At 37.2% G+C, this 13,438-nt stretch overlaps 4 protein-coding genes across 4 annotated transcripts in view; 1 reads left to right on the top strand and 3 right to left on the bottom strand.

The window, feature by feature from the left end:
* Nucleotides 1-2,091, top strand: part of Atg4a (Autophagy-related 4a) — a 254,744-nt gene extending 252,653 nt beyond the window's left edge. The window contains exon 11 of the mRNA XM_083090133.1: nt 50-2,091. The gene's annotated coding sequence lies outside the window, so the exon portion shown is untranslated. The remainder of the gene's footprint in view (nt 1-49) is intronic.
* A 1,427-nt stretch (nt 2,092-3,518) lies between these two features.
* Nucleotides 3,519-4,873, bottom strand: LOC145967129 (uncharacterized). Its single transcript, XM_083091790.1, has 3 exons — nt 4,370-4,873; nt 3,874-4,245; nt 3,519-3,707 (listed from the first exon to the last, which is right to left on the bottom strand). Exons 1-3 carry the CDS (start codon nt 4,871-4,873, stop codon nt 3,519-3,521), a joined length of 1,065 nt encoding a protein of 354 aa, XP_082947916.1.
* A 282-nt stretch (nt 4,874-5,155) lies between these two features.
* LOC145967128 (uncharacterized) lies at nt 5,156-11,543 on the bottom strand. The gene is made up of 5 exons (XM_083091789.1): nt 9,446-11,543; nt 8,438-9,334; nt 6,248-8,367; nt 5,517-5,753; nt 5,156-5,434 (listed from the first exon to the last, which is right to left on the bottom strand). The coding sequence occupies exons 1-5, from the start codon at nt 11,541-11,543 to the stop codon at nt 5,156-5,158; spliced, it is 5,631 nt and encodes a 1,876-aa protein (XP_082947915.1).
* A 730-nt stretch (nt 11,544-12,273) lies between these two features.
* On the bottom strand, nt 12,274-12,849 carry LOC145967127 (uncharacterized). Its single transcript, XM_083091788.1, has one exon. The coding sequence runs from the start codon at nt 12,847-12,849 to the stop codon at nt 12,274-12,276; it is 576 nt and encodes a 191-aa protein (XP_082947914.1).
* Between the last annotated feature and the right edge of the window lie 589 nt (nt 12,850-13,438).

Raw genomic sequence — 13,438 nt, 5'->3', positions numbered from 1 at the left:
GAATTGGATTTTAATTATTTTAAATGTTTATATTATTTTTTTTATTTAGGTAACTTCATATAGTGCGGATAATCGAATTCATTAACGCAGAAATATCAAAGCTATAATATATAGAAAGCAAGTAATATGATTTTGATAACAGAAGAGAAGAATGAGGATAATAATAAAAAGATTAGAGAGATTCATATAGAAAAAAATGTGTGACATCTGAATGAAGATCAATGTGGAGAAGATAAAAGATGGTATGATATTTAAAAAGAGAAATGAGAAGAAGAACAAAATAAACTGAAGTTAGGAGGGAAAGAAGATAGAAAAAATGAAATGAATGAAATATTTTGAATACATGTTTTAATCAAACAAAAAGCACAACATATAAGAAACAGACTTGAGAAAGGAGATGACAGCTATGAGATAAATATAAAGCATAAAAAAAGAATGTTTCAAAAAGATACAAAGAAAACATTATGATTGTTTGGCATTTTAATTGGCATGGTATTAAAATACGAAGCGGAAATGTGAGAATGTAGAAAAAGAAAAGGAATAGAAAAAGTAAAGAAAAAGTAAGACTTTGGAGATGAAAAATATATACATGTATTAAAGGAGGAAATATATAAAAATAAGTTGCGAAATATATAGAAATAAGTTGTGAAATATATAGAAATAAGTTGCGAAATAAAGTACCAAAAAGGAAATTTGCTGTAATTAGAATTAAAAAAAAGATTAAAAGACAGAAAAGATGAGAAATTAACAAGAGTTAGAGAATTTGAAAAAAAAATTGAAAAAGAGATTATATAGGAAACCTAATGAGATGGAAGGTGAAAATAAATGAAATTAAAAAAAAAAGAAATATGTAGAGTACAGCGCGTGTGCGTGCGGGCGTGTGTGTGTGCGTGCGTGTGCATGCGCGCGCGCATGTGTGTGTGTATGTGTGTGTGGAAAAAGAAAAAAAATTTAAAGTATGAAAACATTCTCCATTTTTTTCTTTTACAACTTTATTTTCATATCTTATATCATTTTATGATAAATCATTATATTAAATCATTTTATTACATCATTTTATTACAAAGTATAAATATTCTCTGGATAATATAAAATATGGAAAGGAAAATGCAAAAAAGAGAAATAGAGAAAAATTAGAAAGTATGAGATGTAAAGATGAATGTAAAGGGAAAAGGAATACCGGATAAGATAAAAGAGGTTTGCAATTTAAAGATTAGGGAATGAAATGAAGGAAAGATGATAAAGAAAAAAGAGAAAAAGAAATAAGTAAATAAAGTATTTGGAGAAAACGAAGGAAAATATGAGAGCATATGTAGAATGGAACACAAAAATTTTAATAGAAATATTGACAGAATATGGTAGGAAAATATATTAGAAGAGAAGAAAGAAGGAAAGGAATAAAAGTAGTTGAAAGAAAAGAAGATTAAAAATAACAGAGAATAGATAAAGAATAGAATAAGAAAGGAAGAAAATAGAAAGAAAATAAGAAAGAAAATAATAAAAAGAGAGAGGAAAGAGATAGATAGATAGAGAGAGATAGAGAGAGAGAGAGGGGAGTAGGAGAGAAATAAATCGAAAGTAGAAGTCTAATAGGTTAAGTTCAATAGGTAATTATAATAGAGCCTCCATTAGTTGAATCTTTATTATTTTGATTTCCTCTGTGTACGTACTTTCATCAAACTAATATCATACTATTTCCACATCATACAGACAGATCACGTAATAGTGCGTCGCAACACTTACAATCACACGATCAAGCGAAAATCAGTACTGATAGTTTTGTTTATACAATTGTGTGCCATTATTTCTCGCAAGTGTATCACTATTGAATAATTTCGCGCTATAGTAAAGAAATTCAGTTTGTTTTCCTTTCCAAGAATTTTCTGCACCTTCAGTCCTTTGAGACAAAATCTGGAGGCTTTACTGTACTTTCAGTAGCAGAAAAAAGAGAATAGTGTATGTGCATGGGTATAATTAAAAAAAATTAAATAGATATAAGAATAGAAATAAGTAGCATAGCTGTAAGATAGATTATAAGCAAGAATTGTAATTTTTAAGAGGTCAATAAATATCATTATCTACAAATGGAAAGATATTTGAAAAACATCAATTAGTTTACCTAAAACTCGCACTTTTAGGCACAATATACTGTACAGTAATGCAAGTGATATCAATTCACTTTCAAAAAATTTTGTACACAATGATATTAAAATATAAATTTTAAATATCGCGGGCTATAAGAGCCAGACACGGATGGTCGTGCGTCACAGTTTAACAAAAAATTAATTATTCGTTTCCTGACTCAAACTTCGACCTTATATTTTTCTTGCCTAAAACTTTTCGAGGGGAGTAAGAGGAGTATTAGAAATCTCTAATTTGAGATTAAAAATTTACTTTAATCAGGAAAAACTCGTGCCCTGTGCATAATGGTCAGTTTTACAGAATAATTAATTTTCTGTTAAACTAACGCACGACCATCCACGTTTGGCTCTTATAGCTCACGATATTTAAAATTTATGATTTTATATAAAGCCTTACTTTCTTCTTAATTCAATATTAAAATAGTTTCGTTTTCTCATAATCCTGCAAATAATTAATTTATTATGCATGCTGTTAATAATATTTATTTCTGATTCTCTTAGAGTTACAATGTTATTTTTTATAATTCTGTTATAGCACTTCCTTCTTTTTTCGCTCCATTTACTCACTAATTTATTAACTATTTACCCAATAAACATAAAATAACAGTAATATTACATTAATGTTATAATTTCCCATTCAACAATGTAATGCTTTGTACATAATAGAGAAGAGAAGGAGCTGTTAAAGTAGGAGAAAGAAAATGTAATTACATTATTGAGTGAGAAATTGATGTATTATGTTACTGTTACTGGATGTATTATGTTATGTTATTGTTACTTTGTGTTTACTAAGTTTACTAGGTTAACTTATAGTTATTTAAGTCGGAACTGTCCCCCTCCAATTTTGATGAACTTTGAATATATTGTAGTCTAGATCAAAATAAAAGACACATTTTTTCATACATGCCCATATGGCTGTTTTCTTGAAAAAATCGGTTTTTATACACTCGTCAACAAAATTATTGCATAGGTAATTTCATGTCAAATTTTCGCATAACTTCAAATGAATATAACTCCGTCAGAAATGGTGGTATTTGAAAAATTTTTTTTTCATTCTCAAGCTTAAAGCCTCTTTTTTAAAAATCATTTGTCAGATTTAGAATTTATCCTCCCCCCCTCTCATTATCTTTTTAAATGTAAGGACGTGTTTCATCTCCAAAAAATTGCATAATTTAACGCATTCCACGGGGTGGAATAAATTTTTTTTGCAAATTTTATGATAATCATCGGAAAATATGGACTTTTATGTGTGAATTGAAAAAACTGAAGTTTGTACGATTTTTTTTTTGCGTACTACGTTGTTCTGACCTGGATGCATTTCATGGATTCGACCCAGAGTCCATTGAAGCGGGGGCATGTTATCCTCCCTAACAAGGACTAAGGTGCCAATTTCGAGATCTTTGCCCTTTGTACGCCATTTATGGCGCCTTTGCAGTTCATGTAGATATTCCTCTCGCCAACGTTTCCAGAAGTGCTGGCGTAACTTCTGCACATGCTGCCAACGGGATAACTTATTGTCAGCAATATCTTGAAAGCTGTGCTCTGCAGGTAACAATAGGGTATCCCCTAGGAGAAAGTGAGCAGGTGTTAAGGCTGAAAGATCATTTGGATCGCTGGACAAAGGTGTAAATGGTTTGGAATTCAAAATCGATTCAATCTCCACTAGTGTATAATATTCTTCAAATGTCCAGACTAAATCTTTCGTGACTGTATACAGATATCGTTTGGTTGCCTTAACAGCTGCTTCCCACAAACCTCCAAAATGTGGGACTCGAGGAGGAATGAAACTCCATTCGATATTTTGACGTGCTAAATGATTAGCTATTGTTTGTTGGTCTCTCTGAAGGAACTGATAAACTTCTGTCAGCTCTCTTGCTGCTCCGATGAAATTAGTACCATTATCAGATACAATCCTTGAATTGATACCTTTTCTTGCAACAAATCTTCGCAAAGCAGCTAGAAATGATTCTGTAGTCAGCTCTGTCACCAACTCTAAGTATATTGCTTTAGTTGCAAAGCAAATGAAAACCGCGATCCAAGCCTTTGAGATATGAATTCTTCCGCGTCTGAATTTTTCTGCGGCTTTCTCGTACTTGTAATGATCCTGTAATCAATACCTGTAGTGGTGTAAAGGGCTTTAGCTTGTGACGAACCCTATCACTAGAGAGATCTCCTATGAAGACTTCAATCGGCCGTGGTCTGGCTCATTGCAGACAGCCTCTTGTTACTTTTCTTGCTTTTCGTCGTCCACTCAATGGCCAATACTTTTGTCGCACAACGTAGAGTAGCTGTTCAGATCCACAGTGACGTAGTCGTAGATGCTCTTTTTTCACGAGTAGCGTCGTTATGTGATACTTAGCTGGTAGAATCGTTGGATGCTTTTGAGTTTCCGAAATGTCAGCACGGAACAATCTTCCGCCTACTTTTGTAACTCCCGTTTTATCTAGGAATGGACTGAGCGGAGCTAGTTTGTTATTCTCTTGTAACAAATGTCCTTTCTCGAGGATTTGTAGCTCATGTGGAAATGCCTCTCCTTGCACCATCTTTAGAATATTGGTCTCAGCATGCTGAAGGTCATCCGGTGTTAAAGGTCCACTTTTCTTAGTGCCAAATGAGTTGTCCTTGAAGCGTAACCAATATGCAATGACTCGTTGAAGCTTCTCATACTCAGAAAATCTTTTTAAGATGTCGAATCTTTGTTTCTTTATTGTGATCAGCGACGCTGCCTTCATTTCCGATGTATCAGTTTCAATTTCCCTCTGTTGAAGCCATTGATCTGTCGTGAGCCACTTAGGTCCATGCCACCATAACTCGTTGTCTTTTCATGCTTCTACTGTAATTTCTCTTGAAAGTAAATCTGCAGGATTATCTTTTGAAGAAACATGCCTCCAAGTCACGCCTTGCGATAAGTGCTGAATCTTAGAAATTCTGTTGGCTACGTATGTTTTTCTAATACTTGGTGATTCAGTTATCCAACTGAGAACGACAGTCAAGTCGCTCCACAGGTATACATGTCAGATCTTGCGACCGTAAGCTTCTTTTGCGGTATTACTCAGTTTTGCCAATAGAAGAGTTGCATTAAGCTCCAACCTAGACAATGAGATTGTTTTCAAGGGTGCGACCCTACTCTTGGAGAAAATCAGATGCAATTCCATTATTCCCTTTGTGTTTCGATAAACGGCATAGAGGCATGTTCCGTATGCCTTTTCTGATGCATCTCCATAGCCGACAGGATCGAATTCTTCGCTATCATTTCCGGGATTAATATTCCTTGCAATCTTCATGTTGTTAATCTGCGGAAGTGATCCATAAAATTCGTCCCATGTAGTTTGCATCTCTTGAGATAGGATTTCATCCCAACCTGTTTTTGTTTGCCACATTGATTGCATGATGCTTTTTGCCACGATGACCACAGGTTCCAGTAAACCAAGTGGGTCGTATATCTGGGCTATCGTAGACAGCACGGAACTTTGTATTTTTTGAAGTTTCTTCTATTGTTACGTTGTACTGGAGATCGTCTAATTTTGCGTCCCAGAGAAGACCTAATGTCTTCATAGCACCTTCCTTGTCTATTTTCAGAAGACTGTTGGAGTCGCAAGCATATGCCAAATGCTATAATATTCGTCGATCATTTTCTCAATTGAAACTGCCCTTTTTGCAGTAGCTGAGACAGCTGCTGTTGTAAAGTCCTTGCTTCTTCTATCGTGTTAGCTGTTGTAATACTAATTCGATTTTTAGGAGATGGGGTAATGGATAATTACGGACTCGAGTATTTCTCTGATTATAAAAATCCTTCTATTTTATTGCACGCGTCGTTACACACACGTTTTTTGTTCTAACCTGACCTCTACCTCCCTTTCTCGGCACTCCTCTTCACATCAGCGCCGCCGTTCCGATGCGCGCATTACTGTCTTAATATAATGGCGGGAATTATGAAAAATAACTAGAAAAGTAACTAAAATGTAACGTCTCCTACATCTCTTCCCCCTCTTTTGAGGTGGCGACAACTCAAATTATAATAGTCTTTTAGGTGTAATAATTTTTCGTCCGCTCCGTGAACGTCGTCCAGTCTCTTTGTCTTCTCCCCTTTCCGGTGTCAGGTCTACATCGGTGTCTTTCTTGTTTTGAGGTTTGTTCTCCTTTTTATTTGATTCAGGTATTGATTTACCTGTGTCTGAAGATCGCTTGTACTGTTTTAAGTATTCTTCTGATATCGATTTATCTTCATTCGTCGAGAGTTCTAATGGGTAGAGTCTTTGTACTGGACGTACCAATTCTCCTGTTGTTGTTTTCAATTTTACGACGCGTACTTTGTCGTCTCGTCCCGGGAATAGTTGGATTACTTTACCTAGCGGCCAGTCCAGACGTTTTGTTTGATCGTTGCCGATGAAAACAATATCTCCTATCTTGATATTTGTTTCGCTGTTTGTTTTTGATCTGTTTTTCCGAGATAGTTGTCCTAGATATTCGACTCTGAATCTGTGTCGTAACTGCTCACGAAGTTCTTGACGGTATTTTATTCTTCTATTAAGTTTTTCAGTAGATGCTATGTGGTCCATGTCTGGAACTCCGTTGCTTTTTATGTCCTGTAGAAATAACGCTGGAGATAACGGTATCAATTGTTGAGGGTCTTCTGCTAAATATGTGATTGGTCGTGAATTGATGATGGCTTCGCAGTCGCAAAGTATAGTTGTGAGCTCTTCATAGTTTAAGCAAGCTCGTTTTAGTATCTTACGTAAGAGCTCCTTTATGGATCGGATTAGCCGTTCCCACCATCCTCCCCACCAGGCCGCTGAAGGTGGGTTAAAGATCCATTGAATCTTCTCGGTTGAACTATATTCTTCAATCTTTGTCCAATCAATTTCCCGAAGACTTCTACTAGTTCCCACAAAGTTGGTTCCGTTATCCGTGTAAACCATTGATGGACGTCCTCTTCGTGCTATAAATCGATGGAAGGCTTCTAAAAATAATTCTGTAGATAATGAACTCACCAATTCTAGATGAATCGCTCGGTATACTGCGCAGGTGAATAAACAGATCCACGCTTTAGTTTTGTCTTTGAGGAATAGGGGGCCTGCGAAGTCTATGCCGGTAATTTCAAAGACTGCTGCTTCTTTCACTCGATTTTCTGGTAATGCTGGTGGTGCACATTCGATATTCTTCGCTTTGTATCTTCTGCAAGTGGTGCATTTTCGTGTTATTGAACTGACTGCTCGTCTGCTCTTGAAGATCCAATATTGTTCTCGTAGTTGATTCATCACGATATCTATGTGTGTGTGTTTTAGTTTCTTATGTACATATTCAATTAATCTGATGACGATAGGATGATGAGCATCTAGTACTATAGGGTGACGGAAATCTAATGTGTCTTTTCTATTGGAAATTAAGCTCTTTGTTCTCAGAAGACCTGATTCATCTTTGTATATATCTATAGCTTTCCATTTGGATCTGTGTTCTTTAGAAAAGCTTTCTTCTTGTACTAGTCGTAACAGCGTTATTTCCGCCAGTTGTATTTCTTTCGCTGTCAATGGTGTTTTGGATCGAAGTTCGCTCTTAAGTCGACTGTTGTTTATAAATCTTCTTATCCAAGCTAGTGTACGTATAATCTGTACATAATTTGATAAAAAGAGTAGACGATCTGTTAACTTCTGTTTTTCTTGATCTTCACTTAAGTTACTCATGGTTATAGTAGTAGTATTTTCGTTAAGTCTTCTCCTTTTGTCTATCTTCTTTGTTTCTTGTGCTACCAAGTCTTTATTTATCACGGGTCGGGATTTCGGCCACATCTCTTCAGGGAACTTGAGCCATTGTGGACCTTCCCACCACTGTGTTTCCAGTAAGTGTTTGGCATTGCATCCTCTTGATGGAAGGTCGGCGGGATTCATATCTCCTGAAACATGTTGCCAACGAGTGGGATTAGTCAATTGTCTTATTTCTTGTACCCTATTCCAGACAAACGTGGCCCATCGTGTTTCTCTTTGGATCCATGCTAGTACTGTTGATGAGTCCGTCCAGTAGTATGGTTCGATGTGATGGTTGTTTAAAGCGGTCATTACTCTGTTGATAAGTCGCGCACCTATTGAGGCTCCTAGCAGTTCTAGTCTCGGGATTGTCGCTCTTTCTTTGGGAGCTATTCTGGATTTGGCCTCAATGAAGTGAACGTCTATTCTGTTCTTCGACTGGATTCTAGCAAATATCACTGCTCCATAAGCTTCTTGACTAGCATCTGTAAAAAGATGTAGTGAGACAATATTTTTGACTGTCTCCTAATGCCCACCGTGAAATTCTCACTTGACATAGTAATTTTAATTCTTGTTGCCACTGTAAGAAAGTCTTCTTGATGTCGTCCTCTACTTCGGTATCCCAATCTATATTGTCGCTCCATAGTTTCTTTAGTAGTATTTTCGGTTTCACCATTACCGGGCATGCTATTCCAATGGGGTCGAATATTTTCTGAGTATACGATAAAATCTCTCTTTTAGTTACCTTGGGAGGGTGTGCTCGTAATAGTGTAGACGGCGATATCTTTAATGTATCTTCTTGGGTATTCCACGTTAATCCTAGTACTTGAATTTCTCGATTATCATTCTTGTCGTACGACCGTCGCCAGCCTCTTAAATCGAAGCCACCACTTGCCATGTAGGAAGTCGTTTTTTCTTGGAATATAATAGCTTCTTCTTGAGAGTTGACACTAGTAACACAATTATCAACATAAAAGGATTCTTTCAACTTGTTAAGACTTTCTCTTTCCTTGTCCTCCCAAGTATTCTCTCGTGTATGCTCTAAATGTAAATCGATAGTGGCTCCTAATAGAAAAGGACTACTAGTGGCACCAAAAATTACTCTACAATGTCGATATACAACTGTGTGTTCCGGGTCTCGTGTTCTTTTCCATAAGAATCTCAAGACGTTGCGTTCCTTGGGAGCTACACTGATTTGTAGAAAGGCCTTGCGGATGTCCGCTATGATTCCAATTTGGTTTTCTCTAAAACGTAAAAGCAATGACGGAATTAATTCAATGAAATTAGGTCCTGTTTCCAAACACTGGTTCAGAGAGGGTCTATTTGTTCCTTTAACGGATGCATCAAAAACTGGTCGAATGCGAGTAGTACTATTATCTTTGATGATGGGTCTATGTGGTAAGTAGAATCCGGGTTCATCTAGTTCCTTCTCTGGTACTTCTTCTATAATGCCTTCGTTCAGTCATTCGTCAAAAATCATCTCGTATTCCTGCATTAAATTATTCTCTTTCAGCTTCTTTCGTGTATTCTCTAATCTTCTTTCCGCTATGTCTCGGTTGTCACCAAGGGGTGGGTGATTTTCCTTCCAAGGAAGTACTACCTCGTATCTTCCGGCGTCATCAAGTTTGGTTGTTTCTCGAAAGTTTTGTAGAATTTCTCTTTGATGTTCTTCTTTGGATAATTTTTGGATGAGGTCTTCAATCCCGATTACATCGAGTTTCCACATATCTGCTATGTTTGCATCTCGGGAAAACATCGAAGAGACCACTAGTGCTGTATCTTGAGGTTGTTCTTCAGATGTCTTTCCTAATAAGGTCCAGCCGAGCTTGGTTTCTATGGCAGTAAGACCACAATTTAGATTGACAATTTTCCCAGTGTATAACTTACCAAGAATGTCTGCTCCTATCAACAGGGATATCGGTTGTTTTTCTCGTCCAATATCTGTCAGCTCTATTGACTGTTGTTGCAATTCTTCTTGCCATGTCTCTTCGGTCGTTTGTTGTATATCTTGACAAATTGTATCTTGAGAGAAAGCTATAAAATTACAGGCAAAAGTATTGTTTAAACCACGTAAATGGATGCGATAACAGAGATGTTCTTGAGGTTCTGTTTTGTTTCCTCCGAAAAGTGAATGAATCATGGATTGTTTGCCCAACTTTTCGAATCCAAAATGCTTTGCTACCTGAGATTTAATGTAAGATCGATGAGAACCCGTGTCCAGAATTACTCGTACCGTCTGTTCTTTAGACCCTTTGTATAGCTTGACACATAATGTTTGTAGGAATATACTAGGATTCAAAGAAAAATTGGTTAAACTTTGTTCCTCCGTTTTCTTGTCTGTATTGTCTGGGCAGCTTGGTGTTTCTTTGGAAACCTTACGGCACATTAAAATAACATGTTTTCCGCCACACCAAGCACATTTCTCTCTATATTTACAGTATCGATAACTGTGGCCTATCTTTAAACAGTTAAAACATGCCTTTTTACTCTTTACTAATTCTGTCCTCTCTTCTATGGACTTCTTCCTGGCTTTGTCGCATAGCGAACTGTCATGGTTTTCGTTGCAGAAGATGCATCTTGTTGTACGTGCTTCTCTGGTATTAAGAAGAGTTGCTGCTGTTGGTGTCTCACTTGATTCCGTTTTTGAATTCTTTCTTCTCTCTTTGTTGTCTCTTATTGTGTTCATACCGAAACCACTGACCGCCATGGCTATTCTCTCTTCTGCTTCCACCTCTACCTGTAAAAAACTCATCAGCTTGGTTAGACGATCTTTAGCTATATTTTCTCCCGCAGATGTAGAAGACGGATGTCTTTGCCAAACTCTAAGTAATTCTTCTGGCAGCGACGACTCTACTAGGGGATACAGCATGGCTGTACACATCTCTGTGGTGACGTTGAGAGATTCGAGAGCTCTCAGTTGTGTTTCTAGTTTGTCGTAAAGCTTCACTATCGATGGTTTGGATTCTCTCTTAGTATTGTTTAAAACTAGTTTAAGTAGCTCGCGTATGTATACTTCAATCAATAGCTCCTCTCTACCGAAACGACTTTTTAAGCTCTTAATAACTTTATCATAGTTTTCAGGTGTCGGCGGGTAACTATTAACAAGCTCGTATGCTCTCGAATCTTTCACCATGGCCTGTACAAGATATTGAAATTTGTCTTCCTTAGATATGGAGATATCGTCATGAATATTTTTAAAGAGATTCCAGAACAATAACCATTCCTTTAAGTCACCGCTAAATTTCTGTAATTCGATCTTTGGTAGCTTGTATCTCTTATCTTGTCTCGAATTTGCATGGGCTCTCACTGTGTTACTATCGTCATTATTACTTGTGCTCGCATGTCCCTCGACATTTGATCTAGAGGGGGGGTTAATAACTCGTGTAATACTGACCTTTGTCTGTTGATATTTGATACGATACTCATCCGCCCCTTCTATTTCCTTCAACATATCTGTCTCTGTTGTGTCTTCCTCTTGCATCTGTTGGAACATTTTCTCATTTAGCTCTTCTAATTCAGAGGTTTTATCCTTGAATACCGCGAACAGCGCTTGTATTTTGTCGATGTCGGGTCTATCCTTTTGACTCTCTTGTTGCAACGTGGAGAGCATTTTTGAAAATGCCGTTCGTACGACCGTGCGAGTCTTCCGTATCTTGTCCATTTTCATATAATTCTCTTTATACTCCTAGGTCCTGTCACTGGTCGCCAGATGTTGTAATACTAATTCGATTTTTAGGAGATGGGGTAATGGATAATTACGGACTCGAGTATTTCTCTGATTATAAAAATCCTTCTATTTTATTGCACGCGTCGTTACACACACGTTTTTTGTTCTAACCTGACCTCTACCTCCCTTTCTCGGCACTCCTCTTCACATCAGCGCCGCCGTTCCGATGCGCGCATTACTGTCTTAATATAATGGCGGGAATTATGAAAAATAACTAGAAAAGTAACTAAAATGTAACGTCTCCTACATTAGCATTAGTCAACACATCATCCATATAAAAATCTTCTCGTAAGACATGTGCTGCTTTTGTAAACTCTTTCTCTTCGGCTGATAATTGTCTTAGGCACCTGATTGCCAGATAAGGTGCTGATGCAGTACCATATGTCACTGTATTCAATCTATATGTAAGAATTGGCTGCGATTGATCTGTTCTCCGAAGGATCTGTTGGAAATCCCTGTCTTCTTTTCGCACGAGTATCTGCCGGAACATTGCTGCTATGTCTGCCGTTATTACAAAGCGATATGATCTGAAACGTAAGATAATATCAAATAAATTATTTTGAAGATTCGGTCCGGTCATCAATTTGTCGTTCAAAGCCGTTCCGAGAGTCGTTTTAGCTGAAGCATCGAACACGACACGTAATCTGGTAGTCGCACTGTCTGGTCAGATCACTGGTTGATGCGGAAGTATGTACGACTGCTCAGATATTTTTTCCGAGCCTTGTATGATGAGCGTCATGTGTTGTTGTTTCTCGTAATCTTCCATGAACTGAATGTACGCATTCTTCATATCCTGATCTGTCTTGAAACGTCTTTCAAGTGAGTACAATCGTCGTATTGCCTGATTCTTCGAATCTCTAAGCTTGATTTCCGATTTTTTAGGAAGTGCTACAATAAATCTACCAGTATCGTCTCGTCTGACTGCTTCAATAAACTGTTGCTCGCAATCTTCTTTTTCTTTTGTGAAATGCCGCTTTTCATGCGTTTCTTCTTGATTCCAAAAACACTCTAACTGTGCTTGAAGTTCTTCTGTGTTCGTAATGATATCGCAGAATCCCTTTGAGGAATTTGATTTTGCTTTGATGAGCTCTCCTCCTACGATCCATCCTAATAATGTATTTTGCAGTGTGGGCATTCCTTTTGCTTGCAATATTGAATCCTTACTGATTAATTGCCAGAAGATTCCTGAGCCTAATAATAAATCCACAGCGCCAGGTGTATGAAATTCTGGATCTGCCATTTTTAATCCTTCCGGCTTGCGAATTGATTTTGTGTTAATTCTTGTAGACGTCAACTTGTGGAATTCTTCCTGTTATAACTGGCAATACTAAACATTCGATCGTCGTTTTATCGGTGTACATTGACTTGAATGTCACTTCTGCTGTTCGTGCAACGTTCGTTGCTGATCCATTTATCCCACTGATAATCTCATCATGTTTTTTGCATTTCAGTTTGAGCCTGTCAACGAGTTCTTGCGTTATTAGATTCGATTGAGAACCTGGATCCAAAAGAGCACGACAATTTCTATGATTTCCTTCAGCATCCTTGATTACAACTCTAGCTGTTGACAATACTACATACGATGTAGGTTTTCGAGCGAGATTGACCATTAAAGATGATTCTTCTTTATCTGGCGAGATGACATCTTGAAACGTGTGCATTGCAATTGATTTTTACGATGAATCCTCTTTCGAACTTTGATCTGACACCGGATTTTCTTCTCGATTCAAATGCAATAATGTGTTGTGCTTCTTTATGCACTTGTTGCAAGCTGAAGATTTACATACTGCTGCAAAGTGACCTTTGCCTAAGCAGTTTATGCACATTTC

The sequence above is a fragment of the Camponotus vicinus genome, unplaced genomic scaffold, assembly GCF_025532165.1.
Source record: "Camponotus vicinus isolate PSW18456_S1 unplaced genomic scaffold, iyCamVici1.0 SCAF_2, whole genome shotgun sequence".
NCBI lineage: Eukaryota > Metazoa > Arthropoda > Insecta > Hymenoptera > Formicidae > Camponotus > Camponotus vicinus.
This window is presented reverse-complemented; position numbering and strand designations above follow the sequence as displayed.